Below are 22,459 nucleotides of genomic sequence, written 5' to 3' on the forward strand. Positions count from 1 at the left end.
GCACGTATTTCATTCTGCCCAGGATAAGGAGCTCAGAGGGGGCTTCCAAGAAGTGTTGAGTGTACAAAGGGGTAGGCCGTATTTATTAAATGTTTCTTCTGCCCTAGACACCATGCAGGTACCATGACATTGAATCCTTTCAACAGCCATCACCCCATTTTACAGGTGACAGTCTTAGAGTAGAGGAGCTAGGGCTGCAACCCAGATTTTCTGATTTCATCTCTGGTGCTCGCCTAAGGGCATTCTGTTGCCTCTAAGCCGGCAGGGGTGCTCCTCAGCACCAGAACTATGAACCAGACAAACAGAACCATCTCCTTCACCGTTCCCATGGAAACAGCAAATCATCCACTGGCTGGGGCCAACTAGCATCTGCCAGACCAAGACATGTAATAATAATAATAACACAAATTTTTGAAATGAGGATGCCAAATGGGTAAATAATTAATGTAATGATTTGACCTGCCGCTTCTAAAACCCACACACTGTTCCTAAGACAATGGTGCAACTGAGGCTCCTGAGTAATTAATTTTGCCTAAACACATAACAAGTGGGAAGCAAATTTTGCACTGTGAACCCAGTTCAGCTCTTAAAACTGGAGATAGATTGCTTTTGCACACTGGCACCCCATCACAACATCTGTGCGTAATTAAGCCTCAGCGAAGAGTTTACCTCTCAGTGTGTGAGGCATCTTCCAGTGGGGTTTAATAACCTCAGCCCTGTGCTATAAATCTCTGCACCTCAGACAAGCACTGAATGGAAATGTGGTATCAGGGAGACCAGGAGAGGGTGAGAGGGCAGCCAGGCCCAAAGGTCAAGACCAGGGCATTTGTAGATTTGTCGTGTATTGTGGGGAGGGGATAGGGCAGGCCATGAGGTTTGTGACTAAGCTGGGGGCCAGGTGGGAAAACAGGGTTTGAGACTAGAAGACCTGAGAGTGTGCTTGGATGTGCGAAGACTTCAGGGAGAGGTTAAGTAGTCATCTCCTGAGCGGGGCCGCATCAGGGTGGCCACTTATTAGTGCAAGGTGAGGATCTGGGACTCTCCAGAAATTGTGGGCAGGCCTTGAGGAATGTGCATGCAGTCGGAGAAGCACCATAGCTTCCTATGAAACTCAAAGATTACGAACCACTGATGTATAATAATTAGTATGAATTAGTGTTTTTATACGTGCCTGTGCTTTTTTTTTAAAAGAAAAGATTTTATTTATTCATTCATGAGAGACATAGAAAGAGAGGCAGAGACACAGGCAGAGGGAGAAGCAGGCTCCCCGCAGGGAGCCCAATGTGGGACTCAATCCCAGGACCCCAGGATCACACCCTGAGCTGAAGGCAGACGCTCAACCACTGAGCCACCCAGGCGTCCCTATGTGCCTGTGCTTTTTAAAGTGCTTTTAAAAGTGCTTTACATGTTTTTACTCCTTTATCCTTATACAGTCCCACAAGGGAAATGCCATGATTAGCCCTTTGTCTGCAGTAGGGAAATTGAGGTCCAGAGAAATGAAAACCATTTGTCCAAGTTTACACAGCTTCTGTTAAGGGGCAGAGGCAGGTTCTGAAGGGAGGCGGCCTGGCTCCAGAGCCTGCCTGTTAAACCACTGTGCTGTTCTGCCTTCGTCATAATTTGTGGGACAGATGTGACTTGTGCCGAAGTGTGTATAGCATTAGCTCTGCTTGTGTGCCGGGACCACATGTGAAAGGCTACGCGTCTGTCATATGGCAGCTGCCGTTTGTCCAGCAGGTGCTAAGTGTGTGCTGTTGTGTCGAGTACCAGGATTCCACACATGCTAGTAGGAAGTTGGGAGTGTTGCTTCGCTCTGAAGGGCATCACCACTTTACGGGTGGGAAGCTGGCACTCAGAGAGGTCATAAAACTTACCCAGTCACTCAACTTGGAGATAGCAAAGCCAGGGTGCCATCCTGAGAGTCTGACTTGAGGTCTGTGCAGTTTCCCTGGGCTCCCCGGGTGATGGGCCCTGGCCCAGGCAAACCAGAGCCTACTTTGCACGTGCATTGACCAAAGCACAGGAACAGAAGGGAACTGTGGGGTCAGGGCCAGACTAGGAAGCCTGGGGTCTTGGGCTGCAATTTTCCATAATTTGTGTCTTCCTGCTTGGGATCAGGATTGGCTGCAGTGTGGCTTAGGGGCAGGTACTGCCCACAAGAGTGGGGCCTCTGATCTGTACAAAGAGATAGACTTGAGACTCAGAGTCCTCATGGCCAGGGTGTGACCCTTCCTGTGAGGTCCCCAAGCCCCCCTTGGCCCTGGGTCTCCCTAGGTCCAGTTTTGTTTAGGGGGTATGTGGGGTGGGGGTTGGTTCTTCTCGTCACCTCTTTAAAATGATTCTCTTTCATCTTCTTCTACTTTGATGGAAGGAGCAGAAGAAGGAAGGCATGGGGATGAAACACTAGTGTTGGGGTGAATTTTACCTCCTGCCCACAGGATGATTTGGGGTCAGGTCATCAAATTAATGTCCCACAGTCAAGCCAGATTTCTCCTACCTGAGCAGGGAGCAGATCTGCATTTCGTTGTCATTTCCATGATATAGTTGTCCAGGGGCAATTGCTGTCCTCTCTGAGCTCCCGTTGACATACCTCTCAACTTCCCAGGTTTGGTATTCTTTTTTTTCCAATCTAAGCAGCTGAGGTGGGGGCCACGGTGTTGTCAGATAGGGATGGTTGCATTCGCAGGGAGGCTGGGAAAGAAGGCTGAAGGAGGGGGAATGTGGTGCTCCCACTGCCCTGACTAACAAGCCCAGAGAGTCTCCAGACTTTGGGTTTTCTCTTTCCATCTGTGGCTCTTTCAAGCTGTTCTCCAAGTTGACCCAGGCAGGCCCAGATTGGGGGGGGGCGGGGGGTCTGACCTCATGTCCCCAGAGCCCTCAGGCACCCACTACCAAGCTTAGGTTTCCAAACAAACCAAGAGAAAGAACTTAACTTCCCCAAAATATGTCCTCTCCATTTGGAAGCCACAACAGCAAACTCGCACTCGTATTTTTAAAGATAGCTTTTGAAAAGTGCCAAGCAAGACTGAGTTTTAAGTTCACAGTCAAAGAGAGTCACAGATTTCTCTACTGGCCCAGATTCCTGAACGGCAAGAACTACAGGAAAGTAGCAAAACCAAAATGCCACCTTGACTTCAGTTGGAACCTCTGTTCCAGGGAGCCCAGGGTGTTTCGCTCGTGTGTGCCTCCCCAGTCCTCCTCACAGCTCCTTCTAGAGATGGGGCAGGAGTAGTCCTTTGTGATGAGAAAACTGAGGCATTGGAGGTTAAGTGGGTGGATGAAGACATGGGAATATTAGCAGAATGAGGAAAGGAAGCCGGTTTCTTGACTTGAGGGCTGCGGTCTTCTTGCTACATGAGTTTTGGGGGTTGAGTTGAGGGAAGTCCTATTTCCCAAAAGCCTTGAATTAGCTGCCCTTGTTACTTTATTTGTGAGTGGAAACAAGGTCGTCACAAGTTGTTGGGGAAACGTGGCACGCCGATATCCCAGTAATTCCTCCCTCCGGGCAGTGGTTGTCACTCACTCACATGGCAGCCCAGGAGCCCTTGTGCAGTCTGATCTCTTGCCTATTCCTGGGGAAATCAGGTCTCTTATTTGGCCATTGGGTGTTCTCAAAGTCAGAGGCAGTTGGAGAGCATTTGGATTAGGAATGCATTTGTCTGCAGGTGACCAAAAGCACAATTTAGAGTGTTGTAAAACAAAAAAATATTTATTTTTCTTACATGGCAAGAAGCCTTACAACAGTTGCCTGCTGATATTGTGTTAGTGGTTTGACAGTGACAGGGCCAACATTTCTGATTTTCTTGGACTTTTCCTCATGGTTACAAGATAGCTGCTGCAGCTCCAGGTATCACATTCACTTCCAAAGTAGGAAAGAGAGGTAAGAAGAGTTGCACCATTTACAAACATCCCTTTTTTATGAAGAAAAGGAAAACCTTCCCAGAGCCCCTAGCAGGCCTCCACATATGTCTCATAAGCCAGAACTGTGTCACTTGGCCATACTTATTGCAAGGCAAGCAGGGAAAGTATGTCCTTGGGGAAGAGGAAGATTGGGAGTAGGTGCTGGGTTAGGATCCAGCATTATCTACCACAGAAGACTTGTAGGAAATGAGTGTGAGAAGACTCAGGACTTCCAGACTGAAAAGTTTATCACCTAGTAAAAATTTGTTCATTTTTAGACATATACATCTAATAGATCCATTGCACAGGTGTAGAAATTGAGGCAGAGGGTTGAGATTCATGTGAGGAGCCTGCAGCAGGCCTAGTGAGAGAGGAAATAGATTTCAGTGCCAACTCTGGCTCAGGTATAAGGAGTTCCACACCTTTCCCCCTAAATCCCAGTTTTAGTTTGGCTCTTGTGTCTGGAGGCATTGAGGAGGGTGGGGAAGCCGTTCTGTGGTCCCCTAAGCACGAAGGGGTCTCTAAAGGAGGGGCCAGGGGCTTCGTTGATGGAGGAGGCTGCCTGGCTCTCTTGGGCTGACCCACACTGCCCTGTCTGTCACCGCTCTGGACCCTCTCAGGCTTTGTCTCCTGTTCCTGGGAGGAGCATGTGCCCTTGCCTTGCTCACTGTGCTTCTCTGTGATCCTGGCCTCCAGCTGCAGGCCCGCTAGCCCTTCTGACCTGCCCTTGCCTATTCCAGGTCCCCCGCATCTACTGGGATCTGTCCACCAAGCGAGTGCTTCTGATGGAGTTTGTGGACGGCGGCCAGGTCAACGACAGAGACTACATGGAGAAGAACAAGATCGATGTCAACGAGGTGAGGCTGAGCACTCATGGCTGCTGTGTGAGGGATGCGGGCTTGGTCAGGGCTGCCCACCGAGGGCAGGTGTGTCCCTGTGAGGTCTCACAGTCTTGAAAGAGAGCCTGTTATCTGAAGAATTATAGTATCTCTGAGCACAAAGCATCCTCCCAGGGCATCTAGTACTGTCCTCCACCCTGTCTCCTAAAGCTGGAGCTGGCAGCACGCGGGGTGCAGGCATGTGCTGAGCCCCTTCTTGGAGCTCCTGCCCTGACAAGTGACCACCACCTGTCTTCTTGTACCATTGGAGTCCCACAATGCTGAGCGGCTCCAGAGAACAGTGGTGTGAAACCCGTGGGCCTTACTACTTCTGCCCCTGGGGGCACCTAGGCCCTCCCTCTTCCTGCCCTCCCCTCTCCCTGCCACTCCTCAGGCCTTGAGGGTTCAGGCCAGCAGGGGACAGCAGGTGCCAGCTATTTCTACTTCACAGAACTACAAGAAGAGAGAGCCTTTGGTCTCCCACCTCCCACCCTATTGGTCCCAGAGAAAGAAAGTGGCCAGTGGGTGGGCCTGTACACCGTCTTCTGCTGCTTGATTGCCATAGGGTCCCACAGATAGGGATGGAGTGGTACTTTCCCAACAACAGCTATCATGTTTATAGTCCCTCCTATGAACTGGTTATGGGGGTTTAGAGGGGGCCAGACCTCATTGCCTTCTTTAAGAAATTCACCACCTAGGGTTGCTGTTAGGTACACAACTAAATCCTTACGACCACCTCTCAGCAGCAGAAGGGGCGTGAGTGAGACCCCAGGGAGCTTGTGTCTGCGCAGGTTGGCTTCCCCAGCAGGATGAGTAGGAATTTGCTGGGTGCGTATGTGTCAGGATAGAGGGTTGGGGGCAGTGATGGCAGTGCAGGGAAGGGAATGGTGAAGTTTGGCAGGGTTTCCAGGGGGGTGTGGAAAAATAGGTGGGGGTGGGTAGTAAAGACATTGGGCAGGACCCCAAAGGTACTGGGGAGTCATGAAGGGCATTGAGGAGTGAACTGATGTGATCCACCACTCTGGGTTGGTGAGAGGAAGAAATGGAGAGAGGTGAATGCTCTTCCCTTCCCCCCACCCCAGGCAGCATATGAAGAGGAGCCTGTGGTTCCAGTGGTGGGGTGGCCCAGAAGAGGAAGCTACACCTTGGCTCAGCAGACGAGCCAGTGGTAGGAATGGTAGGAGGGGGTGCAGGTTGGGAGCTCAGACCTCCATTCAAGTGCCTGTGTGGCCTCCGTCAGGAGGACAATGACTTCCTTCTGAGAAGGTTGTGAGGATGACACAAGTGCTGGGCAGTGCCTGGCATGTACTTCATCCTCCAGTATGGTGGCAAGATGGTGGTTGTTTTCATTCTCATTTCTCTTTGGGCTCCGTCCTTTCCTCCTTTATCTCCTTTTACTGCAAATGTTTATTGAATCCCTAACTTGCCACACCGGGTGCTTTTTTCCAAAATAAACCTGGGAGGCAGGTCTCAATGTCTTCATTCTTCAGATGAGGAATCAGAGATGTAGAGAGGGAAGGTGACTTGTCCAAGATCACAGAGCTAGTAGGGCTAGGATTGAAACCCAAGTCCCTTTGACTCCACGGTTTCTTGTTTGTAAAAGGAGGGGTTGAGTCAGAATGTATGGCGCTGCTGGGAACATGGTTGGGAAGGGCTTAGCCACAGCTGGCCTTGGCCTCCTGGGAACTCAGGGAACGATGCTCCCAGAACTCTTTGGGGGCTTCAGGGTATGTGTGTGTAGGGTGGAGAGGCAGGACGGGCCCTAGGACCCCCCGCCCCCACTTCACCCAGGGCAGCTCTGCCATCACTGAGTTGCCTGTTGGGCTTTTCTAGAAGAGGTCTCCCTTTTGGGTTGGGAAAGGGTAAGAAAAGGATTATTTTAATTCAGCCCTCCACTTTCTAGATGACAGAGCACTCAGAGGGAGAGCAGACGTCTTTCCCGAGGTCACTTGGCCAGTAGCACAACTTGGGGCTTCTGACCCTGCTCCTGCTACTGTTGCCTTCTAGGGTGGGCCTGCAGAGGGTGTTTGGATGGACCTCCTGCACAGGAGGGAGGGAGAGATCTCCTTGCCCATCTCCTCCATTGGTGTGTCCCTGAGTCTAGCCTGGGATCCCCTGCCAACCGTGACCCTTGGGTACAAAGTCTTTGGCTCCAGTGGAGAGGGTGAGGGAAGGAAGGAGAGATCACCCCCAGCTTTTCCTGAACAGCCTTAATGGGGAGCAGGGTCTCTCTGCCTGCACTTCAGGAAAGACGCCAGAGACCTCATGCCTTCCCCTCCTCTGCCAGGTTACCGGCATTTACTTATTGTCAGCTGCGGTGTGATTTTCATTTCAGCAGGGCCCCCAAATCCATTAATCTCTTTGGATACATTGAGTCCAGAGCTGCAGTGGTGTTTTATCAGAGGCAGCTTTGATTTTTCAAAGACAAGTGCAAACAAAGATGTGCTCTGCTGTAGTTGCTTGCTCTCGCCACTGAGTGAGGTGCCTGGGAGGAGGGGCAGCTGGGCTGGAGGGGGCTTGTGGGAGCTGGCCAGGGTGGTGCCCTCAGAGAGCCCTGCTTTGTCTGCTCCTGCCTCCAGCCCTGGAAGATAAGGGCAGCGTTCCATGCAAAGCAGACCCTTGCTGGACATCCTGTGAATTCGTGGAGAATAAATAAGCCAGCCTCGTGCCCTGGGTTAGCCTCTGTGAGGCAGGGCTGGGGTAGAGTGTTGGTTTATTGTTTCCTGTGGACATGCAGAGTGGGGCAGACTAATATCAGAGTGATTTGTGGAAAGCAATAACGGTAATAATAATAATAATTATAAGCAGCTAATATGTACCAGGCACCTAGGCACCTGACACGTGTAATCGCTACTCTTTATAGCTGTCCTCCCAAGGGTGAGATGAGAGATCTTAACCCCCTTTATGGATGAGACAGCTAAAGCTCAGAGAGGTTAAACGACTTGCCCAACCTCACACAGCTAGCGGGGGGAGAGCCAAGGGTTTGCACCCAGGTCTGCCAGATGTCAAAGCCCTTGCTCCTCTGTCTTCCCCATGCCCCTCCTGGGGATCGGACTCTGGCTGCAGTACAACCAGGGCCACCTGGGCGACGGCCACATCATTAACTCCTTGAAGGAGGTGCGGTACTTACTGAGAAGCTCTGCCCACCACCCAGGCACTAACTGAATGCAACCCTTCTCTCTCTGACTCATGTCAGGCATGGCTTTTTGCATTTCATGCAAACGTTGTTCTCCTTCTAAAGAAGTGAGGAGTAGAGGAGCAGTGCATGAGCTGTGCCAGGCACAGCACCTGGAGTATGGTTGGTGCTCCAGATTGGTAGCTAGTAGATTGTTGTTGTTTTCATGATTATTACCATCATTGGATCCTGTCCTTTCCTCTCTTCCTGATACCACTAGTGTTTACTAACTGCCTAGCCATGTGCCAGGCCCTTTCTACACTGTAAACTTGGGAGGGATGGCTTGGTGCCTCCATTTGCAAGCAAGGAATCTGGGAGCTCCCAGATCTTGATGGTACGTTTCCATCCACTTTCATATGGATCTACTATGTAATCTCCAGCCGGATAAAGAAGCAAAGATATCTGGCATCTTTGTCACCAGGCACCTCTGGGTCTTTTCTGGAAGCTCTGTTCTCTTCCATTGGTCCATTGGTCCATCCTTGTAATAGTACCACACTGTCTTGATTACTTAATTCCTGAGTCCCCTGGCCCTGGCTTCTGGGGTTTGCATGACCTGGGAGGCTCTTTGGTATTCTGAGATGCTATCATTAAATACTGTCCCAGAAACCTCAGGCTTGGCAGTGGGCGGTGATGGCCCATGTGCTCTACTGTGCCATCGCTGACCATCGTTTGGGAGAAGACCGGGGACAGGCTTTGCTTTACAGAAACTAACTTATTATGTCTCTTACCAAGCAGCAGCAGAGTCAGAGGCCTCATGGAAGACCAGTGGGGCATGAGCATGTGTGTGTGTGTGGGGTGGGGGGGGGGGACAGGGAGGGCAGGGGTATAGGATATTCCACGTTACTGAAAGTTTCTAACAGCCTTCTGAGGTTCTAAAGTCTCCTGAGGACTGTGGGACTCAGCGAGCCTATCCCTGGAGCAAAGCCCTCCTTAGAATGGTCTGGCTGTGAGTGCTCCCTGGGGAGGGAAGTGCAAAGGATAGACAGAAGTGGCAAGAGGCAGATATCTCACCCCCTATGCTGGGCGGCCACGTTTAGTGGGATCTTGGCTGCCACAAGCAAGTGACTCAACTTGAAGTTGGGGCGCAGGAAGTGGTTGTGGAAGGAATTGCTTTCCAAGTGGGTGAGGATGGCTCCAGACCCTTCCAACCACATGTTAGAGTAAACCCCACTCCACTTTGAAGAGGCCTCCTGGCCTTGCAGCATCCCAGCCTAGCTGGGCCTAGCATGTGAGGAGCTGAAGACCAGTCTACATAGCCAGCACCCAAAGACTCAGAAATGCCAGGTTAGAAGGCAAGAGACCTGAGTTCCAGTGCCCATTCTGCCTGTGGCTTGCTGTATGCTCTTGGACAAATCACTCCTCCTCTCTGAGCCTCAATTTTCTTATTGAAGGCATTGGATTAGCTAGTTGGACTTTAAGGATACATGCTGCTTAGATATCTTGTACCACAGTGATTGCTGGGAGCTAAGACTTCAGCCGTCTATTTCAGAATCACCTGAGGGAGATCATTTAATAATGCAGATCCTTGCTGCACCCCAGACTTACTCATCAGAATCTGCAGTGGAAACAGTTGCCAGAATCTGCATTTTAACAAACTCTTCAGGTGGTTCAGACACCGACTGGAGTCCAGGAACCACCTGCTACAAGGCCAGCCTCCAGGCACAGGGCAGCCCTGCCCAGGTGTGTTCACTCATCCAGGGAGTTTGAGGCCTGAGGGCACCCAGCAGCCTGGAGGGGCCCTCTTTTGTTTGAGTCTCTGCACCCAGAGCAGCATATTACCGAAGGCTTGCCCTGGTGATCATATTTGCCAGTCACATTAAGAGCCGGTGACAGTGACTGTCATTGATTTTATTAAAAGTAAAGGTCGAGTAGGAGCACGCTTTCCTAGGCTGGATGGAGCCTCCTCCAGCCATAGGATGACTATTGATTGCAGACCTTTTATCGAAGGTTAATTGGATTTCAGTGAGTGCATGTTTAAGACCCTGCCTGTGCTGAGGCCCAATTGAATTTGTGTGAAATTAGCTAGAGAGAAAGGTGACAAAGTTGGGAATTTGGGGGAGGTGGGGATGAGGACTTGTGGGGCCTGGTAAGCAGTCTGTGGAGAGTGGGGGTGGGTGCTTGCAAGAGAGGGGTGGGAGAGATGGGGAGCTTCCAAGAGATGCCTGGGAGCCAGCTAGGGAAAGAGGGCAGGAGGCTCCCAGTGGTCATTAGGTGGACTTTGATTCAGTCCTTTGTCCTTGGGATGGCCTTCTTGGTATGTGGTGTGGCCTCCAGAGTTTATCTTTTTGCCTCTCCAGAAAGTAAATCTTGCCTTGAGTCAGAGTTGGGGTGGTGGTGGGGTGGGATTTGGGGTTCAGCTCATATTTTGCAAGACTGCCCACAAATCCTCCTTTTTCAAGACCTCCAACTCCTGTTTTCAAAGGTGTCAGGGGCCTTCAGTTGCTGAGCCTCTGGGCTTGGGGCAAACACCAAGCTCCCCTTTCACCAGCTTAGGGTCTCTTGTCTAGCTGGCTAAGCCAGTTCTCAATAGCTGTCTGCTTCCCCCTGGCAGATGCAGGCTTGCTTGTCTCTTTGCTCTCTGTTGTCAGGGGCTCTTTGTTTCTTTTTGGTCATCTTAGTGGGGTCAGGGAGAGAGTGGAGTCAGTGCGTCGGTTCAGTCTGCTGCATTTAGCCAGAAACCCTTGCCATGCTTCTTCCTTCCAGTAGTTTTAAAATCCATTCCAGGTCATTCTGGGAGCCATGGAAGGTTCTCGAATGCATCTTTCAGCAGACGCTTATTGTGTACCTCCTGTGTGCAGGTACTGCATGTAAGTGCTATACCAGAGGTATGCACAGAGTGTGGGAGAAGGTGAGGCTGGGTGCCCTAGTGGAAGGGACTGAGGGTTTCAAAATTGGGGCACCCTGGGGTTATGCCTGGCTCTGCCATTTGTTGGCCAGGCACCCTGGGGTAAGTAACTTAAACTCTGAGTGATTGTCCACATCTGGGCAGTTGGAGTCCTAACAATACTTACTTCACAGGGTCATTGGTCATGGTCACAGCATAGACCATAAGCTGTGGAGTTGTGTAAAATCGTTAATTAAAAAAAAAATTTTTTTAGATTATTTGAGAGAGAGAAAAAGTGAGCCCAAGTGGAGTGGGGGTGGGGGGCAAAGGTAGAGGAAGAAGCAGGCTTCCCCCTAAGCAGAGAGCCTGATGCGACCCAAGACTCCAAGATCATGACCTGAGCTGGAGGCAGATGCTCAACTGACTGAGGCACCCAGGAGCTCCTGTAGGAGATCATTTATAATTCATGGTGCTGTTTTTCACAGAAGCATGTCTCCCCGAGGCTTTTCTTTGCCCCCCTCCTTTCCACCTACTTCTGTTGGTCCTGGGTACAGACTTGGAAAATGAGCAGTGGTTATCACTTGAGCAAACGGTGACCCCACCCCCACTCCTATCTATAAATGCAGGTAGTGCCTGGTCTCCCTGTGTTGAGTACCACACTGACTTTTCCTCAGCATCATCTTCTGCTTCCTGGGCCTCTGGCTTAGTGGTAGAAAGTGCTCAGCAGACCAAGGGTGGGTGGGGGGGGGGGGGGTTGAAGCTGAAGAGACATGGAGGATCCTGCTTACTGAAATCACTAGAGAGAAAACATCTCCTTGTGTCTGCATAGAGAACTCCATTAACTTGTCGGACCAAATCTTGAGAAGCGTGGGGATGTTAGAGAGATCTAGGTGCACGAGATGGGTTTCTGGAGATTTCTTTCACTGACAGCAGGGATGTTAGGAGTGGGGTCGGCCTTCCCAGACCTTGGTACTGGCTATGCTACTTATGAACCATGCCGCCTTGGTGAAGACAGTCACTCTTTGGAAGCCCTAGCTGCCTGCTATAAAGTGAGGGTGCAGAAGGGTAGCCCAGAGGGTAGTTTGATGATTAAAACATGAAGTTTTTGGTGCAATGCCCACAGTACATGCTCCACACTAGTCGTGATGACACTCAGCCTGCTCTGTGGCACTGGCGAGAAGAGTTGCCAGAAAGCGGAAATGTGTAGGAAAGAAACCCTTTCCCCATTTTTTATACTGACCCAGGTAAGGTGGAAGGATGTGGAAGTATTTCTGTGGAGTGCATTGTTGCCCGAGGCAGGGGATGTCAAATGTTGATAGCTCTTACTTCACTGTGTCTTCAATAGCCATGGCCCCAGAACCCAATTCCTCTGGTCACTGTGATCCTTGAGTCTGTCTGGCCAGGAGACCTGAGAAGCCCTTCTTGGCCTTGGGGATATCTGATGTCCTGGCTCTCAGGTGATGTCCCACTGTAAGCCTTACCCAGAGAAATTTTCACTGAGCTCCAAAATTAGAGTAGCTCTCCTGGCTTCTTATAATTAACCCACTCACCACCTCTCCTAGCACCCTGTGTGGTTGAAGAGGTTCCCCATGCCTTTGCATTCAGGAATTTTATCTCTGTGTTAGCTAGTCCAAGGTGGACCCTCTCCACGAATGCATTTGGCCTCGCTGGGCAGCAGCAAGTAATCTGAGGTTTATGTATTCCCAGGGAAGTTCCTGGGGATGGGGAATAAAATCCTGATCTTTCAGGCTCTTGTGCCTCAAGAAGCCTGGCCATAAACTAATGGAAGAGCGAGGAGAATTTGAATAATTAACCTCTTTATACTTTACATCAGGCTACTTACGTGATTATTAATATCCTGCAACAGCAACCTCCTGTTTCTTGGAGAGATCTTGGCCTTGCTTGCACGACACCCCCAGGAACATAAATAGACTTTCCCTTGGGGGTGGGAATGAATTAATCTATGCAATTATAGAATAATTAAAGCACTTTCAGCCAATTCAAGTTTTGAGAAAAATCCAAAAATAACTCTTTGATTTAAATATTATTTACTAAATTAATTCTTTACTCAGACTTTTTATAGAGTCCTTTTTTTTTTTTTTAACATCCTCACTGTCAGGAAATAAAGGCATTACATAATTACTGAAGTCACTCACATGAATGGCACATTCTTTTTACACAGAACAATAAAAGACTTGTCAATGACTTTTTTTTTCTCTAAAAAGAGGTATACTATGGCTTTAGTTATCAGTGAGTTTTCTGGTTAGAGAAGCAGTCCTGGATTTCCCACTGAGACTCTTTCTTCCAGATGGAATGCCTCCTTGGTTGCTGTGTGGACCTTCAGAAGGTTTTGCATCAGCCCTGCCTACAGGCAGGAGCTTCCCTCTAAGTGGAGAGGCCAAGAATGGGTGATTTGACAGCTTGTTTCTTGGACCAGGGCCACTTGGGTTTGGAGCCTGGTCTCACTAACTGCTGGCTGGGTGACCAAGTCTCCTTTCCTTTTTGTATTTCTTCTTTCAGCTGTCTACTACAGAGGATGGCTCTGAGTCCATGAAAGGTGCCCAGAATGGTGCCTGGCACAGAGTGTTAGCTATTACTATTCTAAGAAGGTGGCATTCTCCTGTCCTTATGCAGATGTCACTGTCACAGGGCAAGGGGCAGCTTTTGAGAAACCGAACACACATTTTTTTTTTTTCTAAAGAAGACATACAGGTAGCCAACAGGTACATGAAAAGGTGCTCAGCATCACTCATCACCAGGGAAATGCAAATCAAAACCCTGAGGACATACCACCTCACACCTGTTAGAATGGTCATCAAGAAGCTGAGAGAGAGAGAGAGAGAGAGAGAGAGAGAGAGAGAGAGAGAGAAAAGAGAAGCTAAGAGAGAAGAGTGTTGGTGAGGAGGGGGGAAAAGAGCCTTCATGCACACCTGGTGGAAATGCAGCCTGGTGCAGCTACTGTGGAAAATAGTGTGAAGGTTCCTACAAAAATTAAGAACAACTACCATATGATTCAGCAGTTCACTTCTGGGTATAGATCTGAAGAAGATGAAATCAGTATCTGGTAGAGTTATCTGCATCCTCATGTTCATTAGTGTTCATAGTTGTTTGCTCTTAATCATGAGACATAGTGAAATTATTATGAAAAGAGGGTGGGAGAGAGGGTGCCCAGTGATGGCCTTAGGTTTCTTCTGGGATCCTCCGTGTCTCTGTGAGTAGAAGGGGGCTGGTTGCCTTCTCTGGGCAAAGTGGTTCCAAGAAACTATTTAACTCTCACAGATGTGAGGAAAAATTACCCAAGATTTAGAAATTAAGGCCAAGAGTGTGCAGTGTATCCTTTCAAAGTCATTCTTAGACATTGTTCAAGCAGCCCACCGAGGGCTTTTTAATATCTAGGGGAATGTACTTTTGTCTGACGCTGCTATTGACAATTAATTAAGGGCTCAGACTGAAGCCATATGTCAACCTGTAGATCTTATCTGCTAGAGATGCAAATAATTTCTGCCCAAGAGGAATGATAACCTCAAAGGTTATGATTTCCTTATTGCTCTGTAGGACAATAACCAGTCTTATATCTAATCCAGGAATCTTAGTCTCTTATTCCTATTTAAATTCCCATAAAATACTCAGCCCCTCAAAATTCTCTGAACCAGCTCTCCCTTCTTATTTGCTCCTTTATTGGTGAACTAAACAATCTTTGACATGTATTCATTCTATATTTTTATGAGTTGTGCTTTTTAACTTTTTGAAAATTACACTTTGATGAAAGTTATAATGGGGACATTTCTCCCCACGTTTTAAATAGTAAGCTAACACATTTGTATGTCTTATATAGTAATATACGCATTTTATAGTAGATATATAGTATGTAGCATATAAAGCACTTTCCCAGGTCTACTCACATTTTGACCTTGAATGTCAGGGTTACCCTGTGAGGATGTAGAGCAGATGGAATCAATCCCACTTAACAGCTAAGGGAACTTGCACCCAAACTGGGAAGGGAGAAGACTACCAGGTCATGCACTAACCCTAGGTAGTACAAAGATGGCTCCAGAGTGAAGCTGGTGGCCTAGGCTGGTTTTCCTTCTTGCTTGTGCCTTCCATATCTATCTATGTTGGTGAAATCTGGTTAAAGTGAACATCAGGAACAGATCCCAAATGGAAAGACACCCAAGTAGGAGCAGCTGGATGGGGTGTCAAATTGGGGAGGGCCACTTGATGGCTTTGCTTGTGTATATATGAGCTACAGTTGGCAGCACCTCTTCCTCCTCTGGCAGCAGCTCACTCCTCGTGGGCAAGGGCTCCTCCATCCTGAGTTCCCAGACCCCTAGGGTCCATCTTTCAATGTAGTAATAGGGGGCCCAGAGCGATTAGCAGTATTTCAGAAAGCTCAGGGGAGATCATACATCTCCTCATGACAGGTCTGCCCAGACTAAATGAAATGTCATTTCTCTGCTTTTGGCTGGAATTCTGTCAGCATAGTCTGGCTGTACTGCTTATCTTGGGCTGATCAGGAGCCCTGATTGGACCTTATATGCGTCTTGACAAATAAAAATGAATTATTGCTTAATAAATGCAATTGGTTTGGCAAATGCTGCCTTTTAGAGCATGGCTCTGTGGAGCTCCAAGGAGCCTAACCAAAAGGCTTCTCGAAAGGAGACTTGCTGGCTCAGCCTGGACCAACTCTAGTTGGGCCCCCCTCCAAGGAGATGGATAATGGTGGCCCTGGGACATCTGACATCTCAGCCCAAGGCTGAGAACTAGACATTGGGCAAAGTCCTCCAAATGCCAGCAGAGTACTGGACGTTCATTTCACTCAGTGTGACACCGGGTGGGTGTCAGGACTTCAGACAACCTCTTTACTAAAGCTGGGAGAGGTAACTCGTTTAAGCTCACAAAGTTCACATGAGAAGTGTAGAGGTTGCCGTGAGCCTGTATGTAGAGTGGTTACAAGGAGGCGGTGGGGTCGCACCTGGCTGGAATCCTGGCTGTACCTGTTTGTAGCCCTGTGATTCTATGTAAGTTGAACCTTGATGAATCTCAGCTCCTTATCTGTAAAATGGGGATCATATTGTACCTACTTTTGAAGCCAATATAAGGATGTCATCTATTGCTATAGTAGGGTTATTCTTGAAGATTTGTTTTGGGGCCACTTGTAACTGGGATTCAGAAGAGATTAATGAGGTTAGGATAAGCATTAAGACAGGAATCACAGCATCTCAAAAAACAAAAACACAACCACAGGCAAGGATCTCATTCATGTTGAAGGTAGAGTCCTATATTCACATGTATGGCCTGTTATAGGTAAGTGGATACATAGTAGAGCCAGTTGATGGTATGTAAACTAGACTTCAGTAAAGCCAATTATCAAAATAGAGTCAGCCTCTGCCATCTTAGGAGCTTATAAGAGTGGGCTACATGGTCACTAATCAATAATGACACAAATAATGTGCTAGTACCATGAAAGAAAAGTAGAGTTCTGTGAGAGTTTGTGGTAGGAGAACCTCATCTAGGTTGGGAGGTCAAGGAAGGCTTTTCCAGAGAGGTGATGCTGAGCTGGGACGGGAAAGAAGAAAGGGGTGAAAGAGAGATGGGAGGAAGGCTCTTGGCAGAGGGACAATCCTGTGCAAAGGTCCTGAGGTAGGAAAGCACAGAGCCATTGGAGGAGAGAGAGAGAGAGAGTGGATGTGGCTGTAGTGTCATTGTGGCATGAGAGGAGACCAGGGAGGGAGGCTGGGCCTGGTGTGCAGGGCTTTGTAGGTCAAGCAAAGGAATTAAGTCTTCATTTTAAGACTCTACTCCTATGTTTCCCCCCACTCATGGGCCCCAGCTCTTCTCCTCTGGCTGGGATATATTTGTGCGTGACCATGGGGTCCAGCATGACTGAGAGGAGTGTCAAGGGCAGTGTGTGTCCTGGGGCATCAGCTTTGTGAGTTGAGCATCTCTTTGTCCTCTGGAAACCCAGTGGCAGACCATCTGTGGGCCCAAGTCTGGCACTATTCAGCAGCTGTTCCCTAGCTGGGAAGAGGCTTTTAGCTTTAATAAAAAGGGAGTAGAGATAAGAAGACCGCCTCGGCAGGGAGGGCAGCAGTGACAGGATGATTTAAATGGCCTCTCCAGTGTCATTTCTTCTGTGCAGACTTCATAAATCAGATTAGCATTGGGCTCTGGTGGGGAGGTGCAAAGGGAAAGGGGTCTGAGGGAGAGGGGAGCAGGGCTTGTGCCTCTAGGTGCTCCTGGGGACTGCTTTGGAGCTGATGGGACAGCCCGAGGGGGTACAGGGGGCACCTATTCCTCACTCATGGGCCCCTAGCCTTGCTGTTTGGAGAAGGGGAGGTTGAGATGACCCCACTCCCACCCCCAACTTTCCCACCCGTCTTCAGTTCTGGGGAGAAAATGAAGAGATTGAGAAGAGAACAGGGAAGAAGAAGGTGGGGGGGGGGGGTTGGGGTGGCAGTTACAGCCTCTGCAAATCTAGAAGCAATAGTTCTACCTTGCTGTGTATTGCAGTCACCTTGGGAACTTGACAACTGATGCTGATACCTGGGGCCCACATCTAACACTTCTGAGTTCTAGGTGATTCTATGTGCAGCTTAAGTTGAGAAGAACTGGGTTAGAACTGAGCTTCTGTCTTAAACTCAAGAACTATACACATAAGCCATCACTCCCACCACGACCGCTCAGGTCCACCCGATGCCTCTGGCCTTCCTCTTCAAAGGGATCACATTCATGGGTCAGAGTCGAGATCTCTGAAACAGATGTTAATGCAGCATAACTCCCACCCATCTCCCTTCTCTTTCAGATCTCACGCCACCTGGGCAAGATGTACAGTGAGATGATCTTTGTCAATGGCTTCGTGCACTGTGACCCCCACCCTGGCAATGTGCTGGTGCGGAAGTGCCCAGGCACAGGGAAGGTGGAGATTGTCCTGCTGGACCACGGCCTCTACCAGGTGGGAGAGGCCTTTCCTATCCAGCTAGCTCAGGGTCTGGGCCTACCTGGGATCAGAGCTCGCTCAGTTCCCGAATTGCCACAGACACAGGAGGCAGATAGCCAGGGTAGATAGAGAGGCCCTGCCCTTCTCCTAGAGTTGTCATTATGTGCAAGTCACATCATACGAGCTCTCTTTAGCCAAATGAGGTTGGTAAGTAGGTGAGGAATAGACGGAGATGTGCCTGGGTATGGCAGGTGCTTTGTCAGCTGTAAAAACTGTACCCACTGGGAAGTAAGCTACCCTTTGATGAGCTGGGACTTTAGGGAAGGAGGGTAACTCAGCCCCAGGTAGGAGGTAATGTGCAGTAGAAAGGAGGCCTGGAGCTGACAGGGACTGGATGGGCCTAGCTCTGTCCTCTGGAACTTGGCACTCATCTGCTTCAGATGAACCATGAGCTCCTGTCTGGAAATTGGGAAGTTCACTGCCAATGCCAGGACCCAGAGCCTATCTTGAGTCCGAGGCACATGGTCCTGGAGAGGTTTCCTTAATGATCTCCTATTCCTCCCCTCAGAGCCCTGATCTCACCTCCCAAAATCTTGGCTTTCTTTGAAAGACTCAGTGACACTGGGTATATTAGTGTAAAAGGTAGGCCAGCTGCTATCATACACAAACCCTAAGCACATGATGGCCCAGACACAACAGGTGTTTAATTGCTTTTCACATACCTGTCCCCGGTAGGTGGAGGAGTCTGAAGGCAGGGGTTGACTGAGGCTTTGCCCCCTAGGCTTCCCTTGGCAGGGGGCAGGGGGTGTCTCATCATCCTCCAGCAGCAAGGGTAAGGGCTTGGAGGGGCATGCATGGAAAAGGTTTCAGGAGCTGAACATGTTGCTTCTGGCACGTTTCAATGGTCAGAGCTCAGGCAGAGGGCTGCATCTAACTAGGAGGCAGGTGAGGAGTGTGATTTTGGTGGGCATTGGGGACCTCCGCCACTCAAGACCAATGCTTGGTAAGTAGTAGCTTTCAAGTTGGACCTTCAGGCATGGCTTAACTTTGGGGGAGAAGCAAATGATGCACAGGAGCTCTGGTCTTCATCTGTCCCCCTTTGCAGTGTTCATACCAGCCAGGGTCTAGGCCTTCTGTGAGGAAAGGAGGCCCAGGTCCTTTCACACTGTCCCTCACTGTAGGTGCTCACAGATGAGTTCCGCCTGGATTACTGCCATCTCTGGCAGTCACTGATCTGGACTGACATGAAGAGGGTGAAGAAGTACAGCCAACGCCTGGGAGCTGGGGATCTTTACCCCTTGTTTGCCTGCATGCTGACGGCCCGGTCTTGGGACTCTGTCAACAGGGGCATTGGCCAAGCTCCAGTCACTGCCACTGAGGTAGGTGATCCCCTCCTGGCCTTGCCTTCTTCTGAATGCAAGGGGTGGGGCCAGGGATAGCCTTTGGACCCCTTCCAACCCTGTGTCTGGGGTTCTGGGCTGGTGGGATGTGATAATAGAACAGTGGGCAGCTTTGGAGATATACTAGAAGACAGTGTCCCTGAATGCAAGGAGGGAGAACGAATGATGTGTCACTGTATCCCTCCTGGCCTTATCAACCTGGTCATGTTAACCATATTATCCAGACTGCTGTGGCTTTTGCTACAACCCACTCACATGGGATTTCAGGCTTCCAAGTTTTCCTCCAAGACTTTTGGGAATTCCAACAGACTGTCTCATCATTAAGTCTGGCTCCACTTGCTCTGTCTCCTGCTGGGCACTGTCTCCCATCGCGAGGTTCCTGTACACCTCCCTACTGGAGAGAGCACCTCAGTTCCTAGTGTGGCACTCAGGCAGGGCCACTTGTGCCATTTTCCTTCTTGAGTGTGTAAACAGACTTTTGAGTCTATCTTTGTAGCTCATTTCTCTATTGATCTAGACAAGAAACCCATGGAGTCAGCTGAGACTGGTTCTAGGTACCCTTCCTTCCCCCTTGTACTTGTAGCGACCTCTCTCCCAGGCTTCTCATTCCTCAGGGAATTGGCTTCTGTCTTCCCGGTCTGTCAGTTTGCCAGACCCATGTAGACTTACCCATAGCCATGTGGGGACAGGCCTGGACTCAGCCAAGGCCCCTGCTCACCACAAGGAACAAGTCCTGCTTGTGCATTCAGACAGACCTGGATTCTAATTCTAGCTCCTGCTTTTTCCTAGTGGAATGTCTTTGGGTGGTTCTCATCACCTCTTGGAGCCTCATGCTCCTCCCCATAAGCTACCTTGTGATGAGGGCCTTTAGGAATGGCTAGATGGAGTCTTAAGTGATGTCACCAAAGAGACCACCTCTTGCCATCACTTGGCTCTACTTTTCTGCAAATTGACATCATTCCCCAGCAAGCTTTGTGGCAATGATGACCACCAGCAGCCCCAGGCTTATATGGCTTTAAAGCTTGCTATCTCAGAAGAGAGACAATCTTCTTGCTTTGTCAAATAGGGTTGATAATTTCTGCTTTATTGATAATGCATGTAAAGTGCCTCCCCATGGCTCCTAAAGTTTGTTCACCAAACAAACATTATTTTCTTGCTCGGACCTAGACTAGGTGTTGAGGTTCCAATGATGAGCAGACAGACAGGCCTTCCATGTGATCTGCACTGTGGTTGAGAGAGACAGGCAGTAAACAAGTGAACAAACAGGTAGATGGAAATAACTGCAGGTTGCAGATACTGGAGGCAACAGGCAGGGTGGGTGATGGGGGTGTGTAGATTGGGTGTTCAGATATCGTGCAGAGGAGCTGCCATCTAAGCTGAGTTCTGGAGGACAGCCACAGGCAGAGCTTGGAGAAAGTGTTCCAGGCAAGGGGGCACACGGTGCACCAGGGCAGGGAGAGAAAGTGTTGGCATGGTCTGGAGTGTGATGAGGTGGGTGCAGGAATGAGAAGGATTTGGGGTGCTGGGTGGATGGAGCTTCACACGGGGCCTCATAAACCATGGGAAAAAGTTTGGATTAGTTCTCAGTACAAAGCAGAGCCTTTGACAGATTTCAAGCAGGGGAAGAACAGAGTTGTTATTTTAAGTATTTCTCTGGAGGGAGCAAGCTGAGCAATGGGGCAGTCGGTCAGGAGGCTGAGAGGTGGTGGGGGTGCAGACATGCCAAAGGCAGTGGAGGTGGAGGGAAGCAGATGGAGCCAAGGTGTATTTGGATATAAGACTGAGAGGCCTTTTTTGTCGACTTGGGTGTGGAGAGGAGGCAGAGGGAGGAGTCAAAGTTGAATCACAGCTTTTAGGTGTGAGTTATAGGATAGAGGGTGGAGCTACTTCCTGACATAGGGAAGACTTTGGGAAGGACATAGTTGGGCTGGAGACAGTAGTTAGAGCATTCACATAGGAGCATCATGGGTGGCAGTCCAGCTTGGAGCTCAAAGATATAAATTTGAGAGTTCTCAGTGTGTACACGGTATTTAAAGATTCAGTGATGGACAAGGTTGCAGGGCACACAGTAGGTACTTAGTATATGATGTGTGTTTTTATTAACTAAGTTAGAACTTTATTTTGCATTGTTACTCACTTATAAAGGCCCAGCATTAATGCTACCATATTGGTCGGCCTGGGTTGCCGTCATGGAATACCACCGACTAGGTAGCTTGTACAACACAAGTCTGTTTTCTCACTGTTTTGGAGGCTGGAAGTGCAGGTTGATTTTTGGTGCAGCCTCTCTTCCTGACTTGCAGACAGTTGCCTTCTTGCTGTGTCCTCACGTGGCCTTTCTTCTATGTGGACATGCTCCCGGTGTTGTCTTCTCCTCCTAAGGACATCAGTCCTGCAGGGTTAGGGCCCCCACCCTTTTGAAGTCATTTAACTTTGCCTCTTTAAAGGCCTCGTCTTCACATGCAATCGTATTGAGGTTAGAACTTCAACATAGCGATTTGAGAGGCACAATTCAGTCCATAGCTCCAGCCAGGAAGCCTCTCCTCATCCCCTTTGCCAGAGGTGGCCCCTAATACTTGTATCACTCATCTGTATGCACTCGTGAAGTGTAGCTGTTTGTATACTTGTATGAATTCTCCAACTAGTTGGTGAGTACCTGGAAGGCAAGGATCCCGTCTTGTACATCTTTTTTATAAGGTCCCAGCGGTCCTGGACCACATCTAATAGAGAGGTGTTCATGTAGGTTCTGGAGACATGGACTCTATTTGCTCACTTTGGACAAAAACTCAGTGAAAGAATAAACTTAGCCACTCCAGCCCCAGCCCAGTCTCTGAGATGTAGGGGCTGTTTTCCTGAGTCTTAGTCTTATTGAGAATGAGGGGAACCTCCCACATTGTATCAGGGAAGTTGTTTTCCCAGCTATAAGCGGCTTAAACAATTCAGCGTGTGTTCTCTCCATAACAAGAAGCCTGGAGGTGAGTGGGTCCAGGTTGTTAATTGAGCAGATCAGCAACGCAGGGTTCTGGGCTGACTTTCAAGTTCTAAGATGACTGTGGCTGTTCCAAGCTTTACAACTTTATTACCTGATGTCCAGAAGTGGGAATTAGGGGCCATTTCTTCTCATATGTTGTTTAAGATCAAGAAAACTTTTCCCAGAAGTCCCTCGACAGACTCCTCCTTGATCTCATTGGCCAGAATTGTGTCTCATCCATGCCTAAGCCAATGGCTGGGCAGAGGCCTTGTGCTCAGAGCCGACAATAGCGGACATCAATCAAGATCCCCCCCACCCCCAGGGCTAGGGAGGGGCTCTACCTCCCTGAAGAGCACAGCCCCCAGGGATCTAGTGAA

At 49.3% G+C, this 22,459-nt stretch overlaps 1 protein-coding gene across 8 annotated transcripts in view; it reads left to right on the plus strand.

Moving 5' to 3' along the window:
- The window catches only part of ADCK1 (aarF domain containing kinase 1), a 112,009-nt gene that overhangs the window by 84,682 nt on the left and 4,868 nt on the right, over nt 1-22,459 (plus strand). For all 8 annotated transcript variants that reach the window (XM_072762105.1, XM_072762107.1, XM_025996439.2 and 5 more), the window contains 3 exons: nt 4,641-4,757; nt 17,580-17,729; nt 18,896-19,093. In XM_072762105.1, the coding sequence (XP_072618206.1) occupies nt 4,641-4,757; nt 17,580-17,729; nt 18,896-19,093 (465 nt within the window). The remainder of the gene's footprint in view (nt 1-4,640; nt 4,758-17,579; nt 17,730-18,895; nt 19,094-22,459) is intronic.

This window comes from Vulpes vulpes, chromosome 6 (genome assembly GCF_048418805.1).
Source record: "Vulpes vulpes isolate BD-2025 chromosome 6, VulVul3, whole genome shotgun sequence".
Taxonomy (NCBI): domain Eukaryota; kingdom Metazoa; phylum Chordata; class Mammalia; order Carnivora; family Canidae; genus Vulpes; species Vulpes vulpes.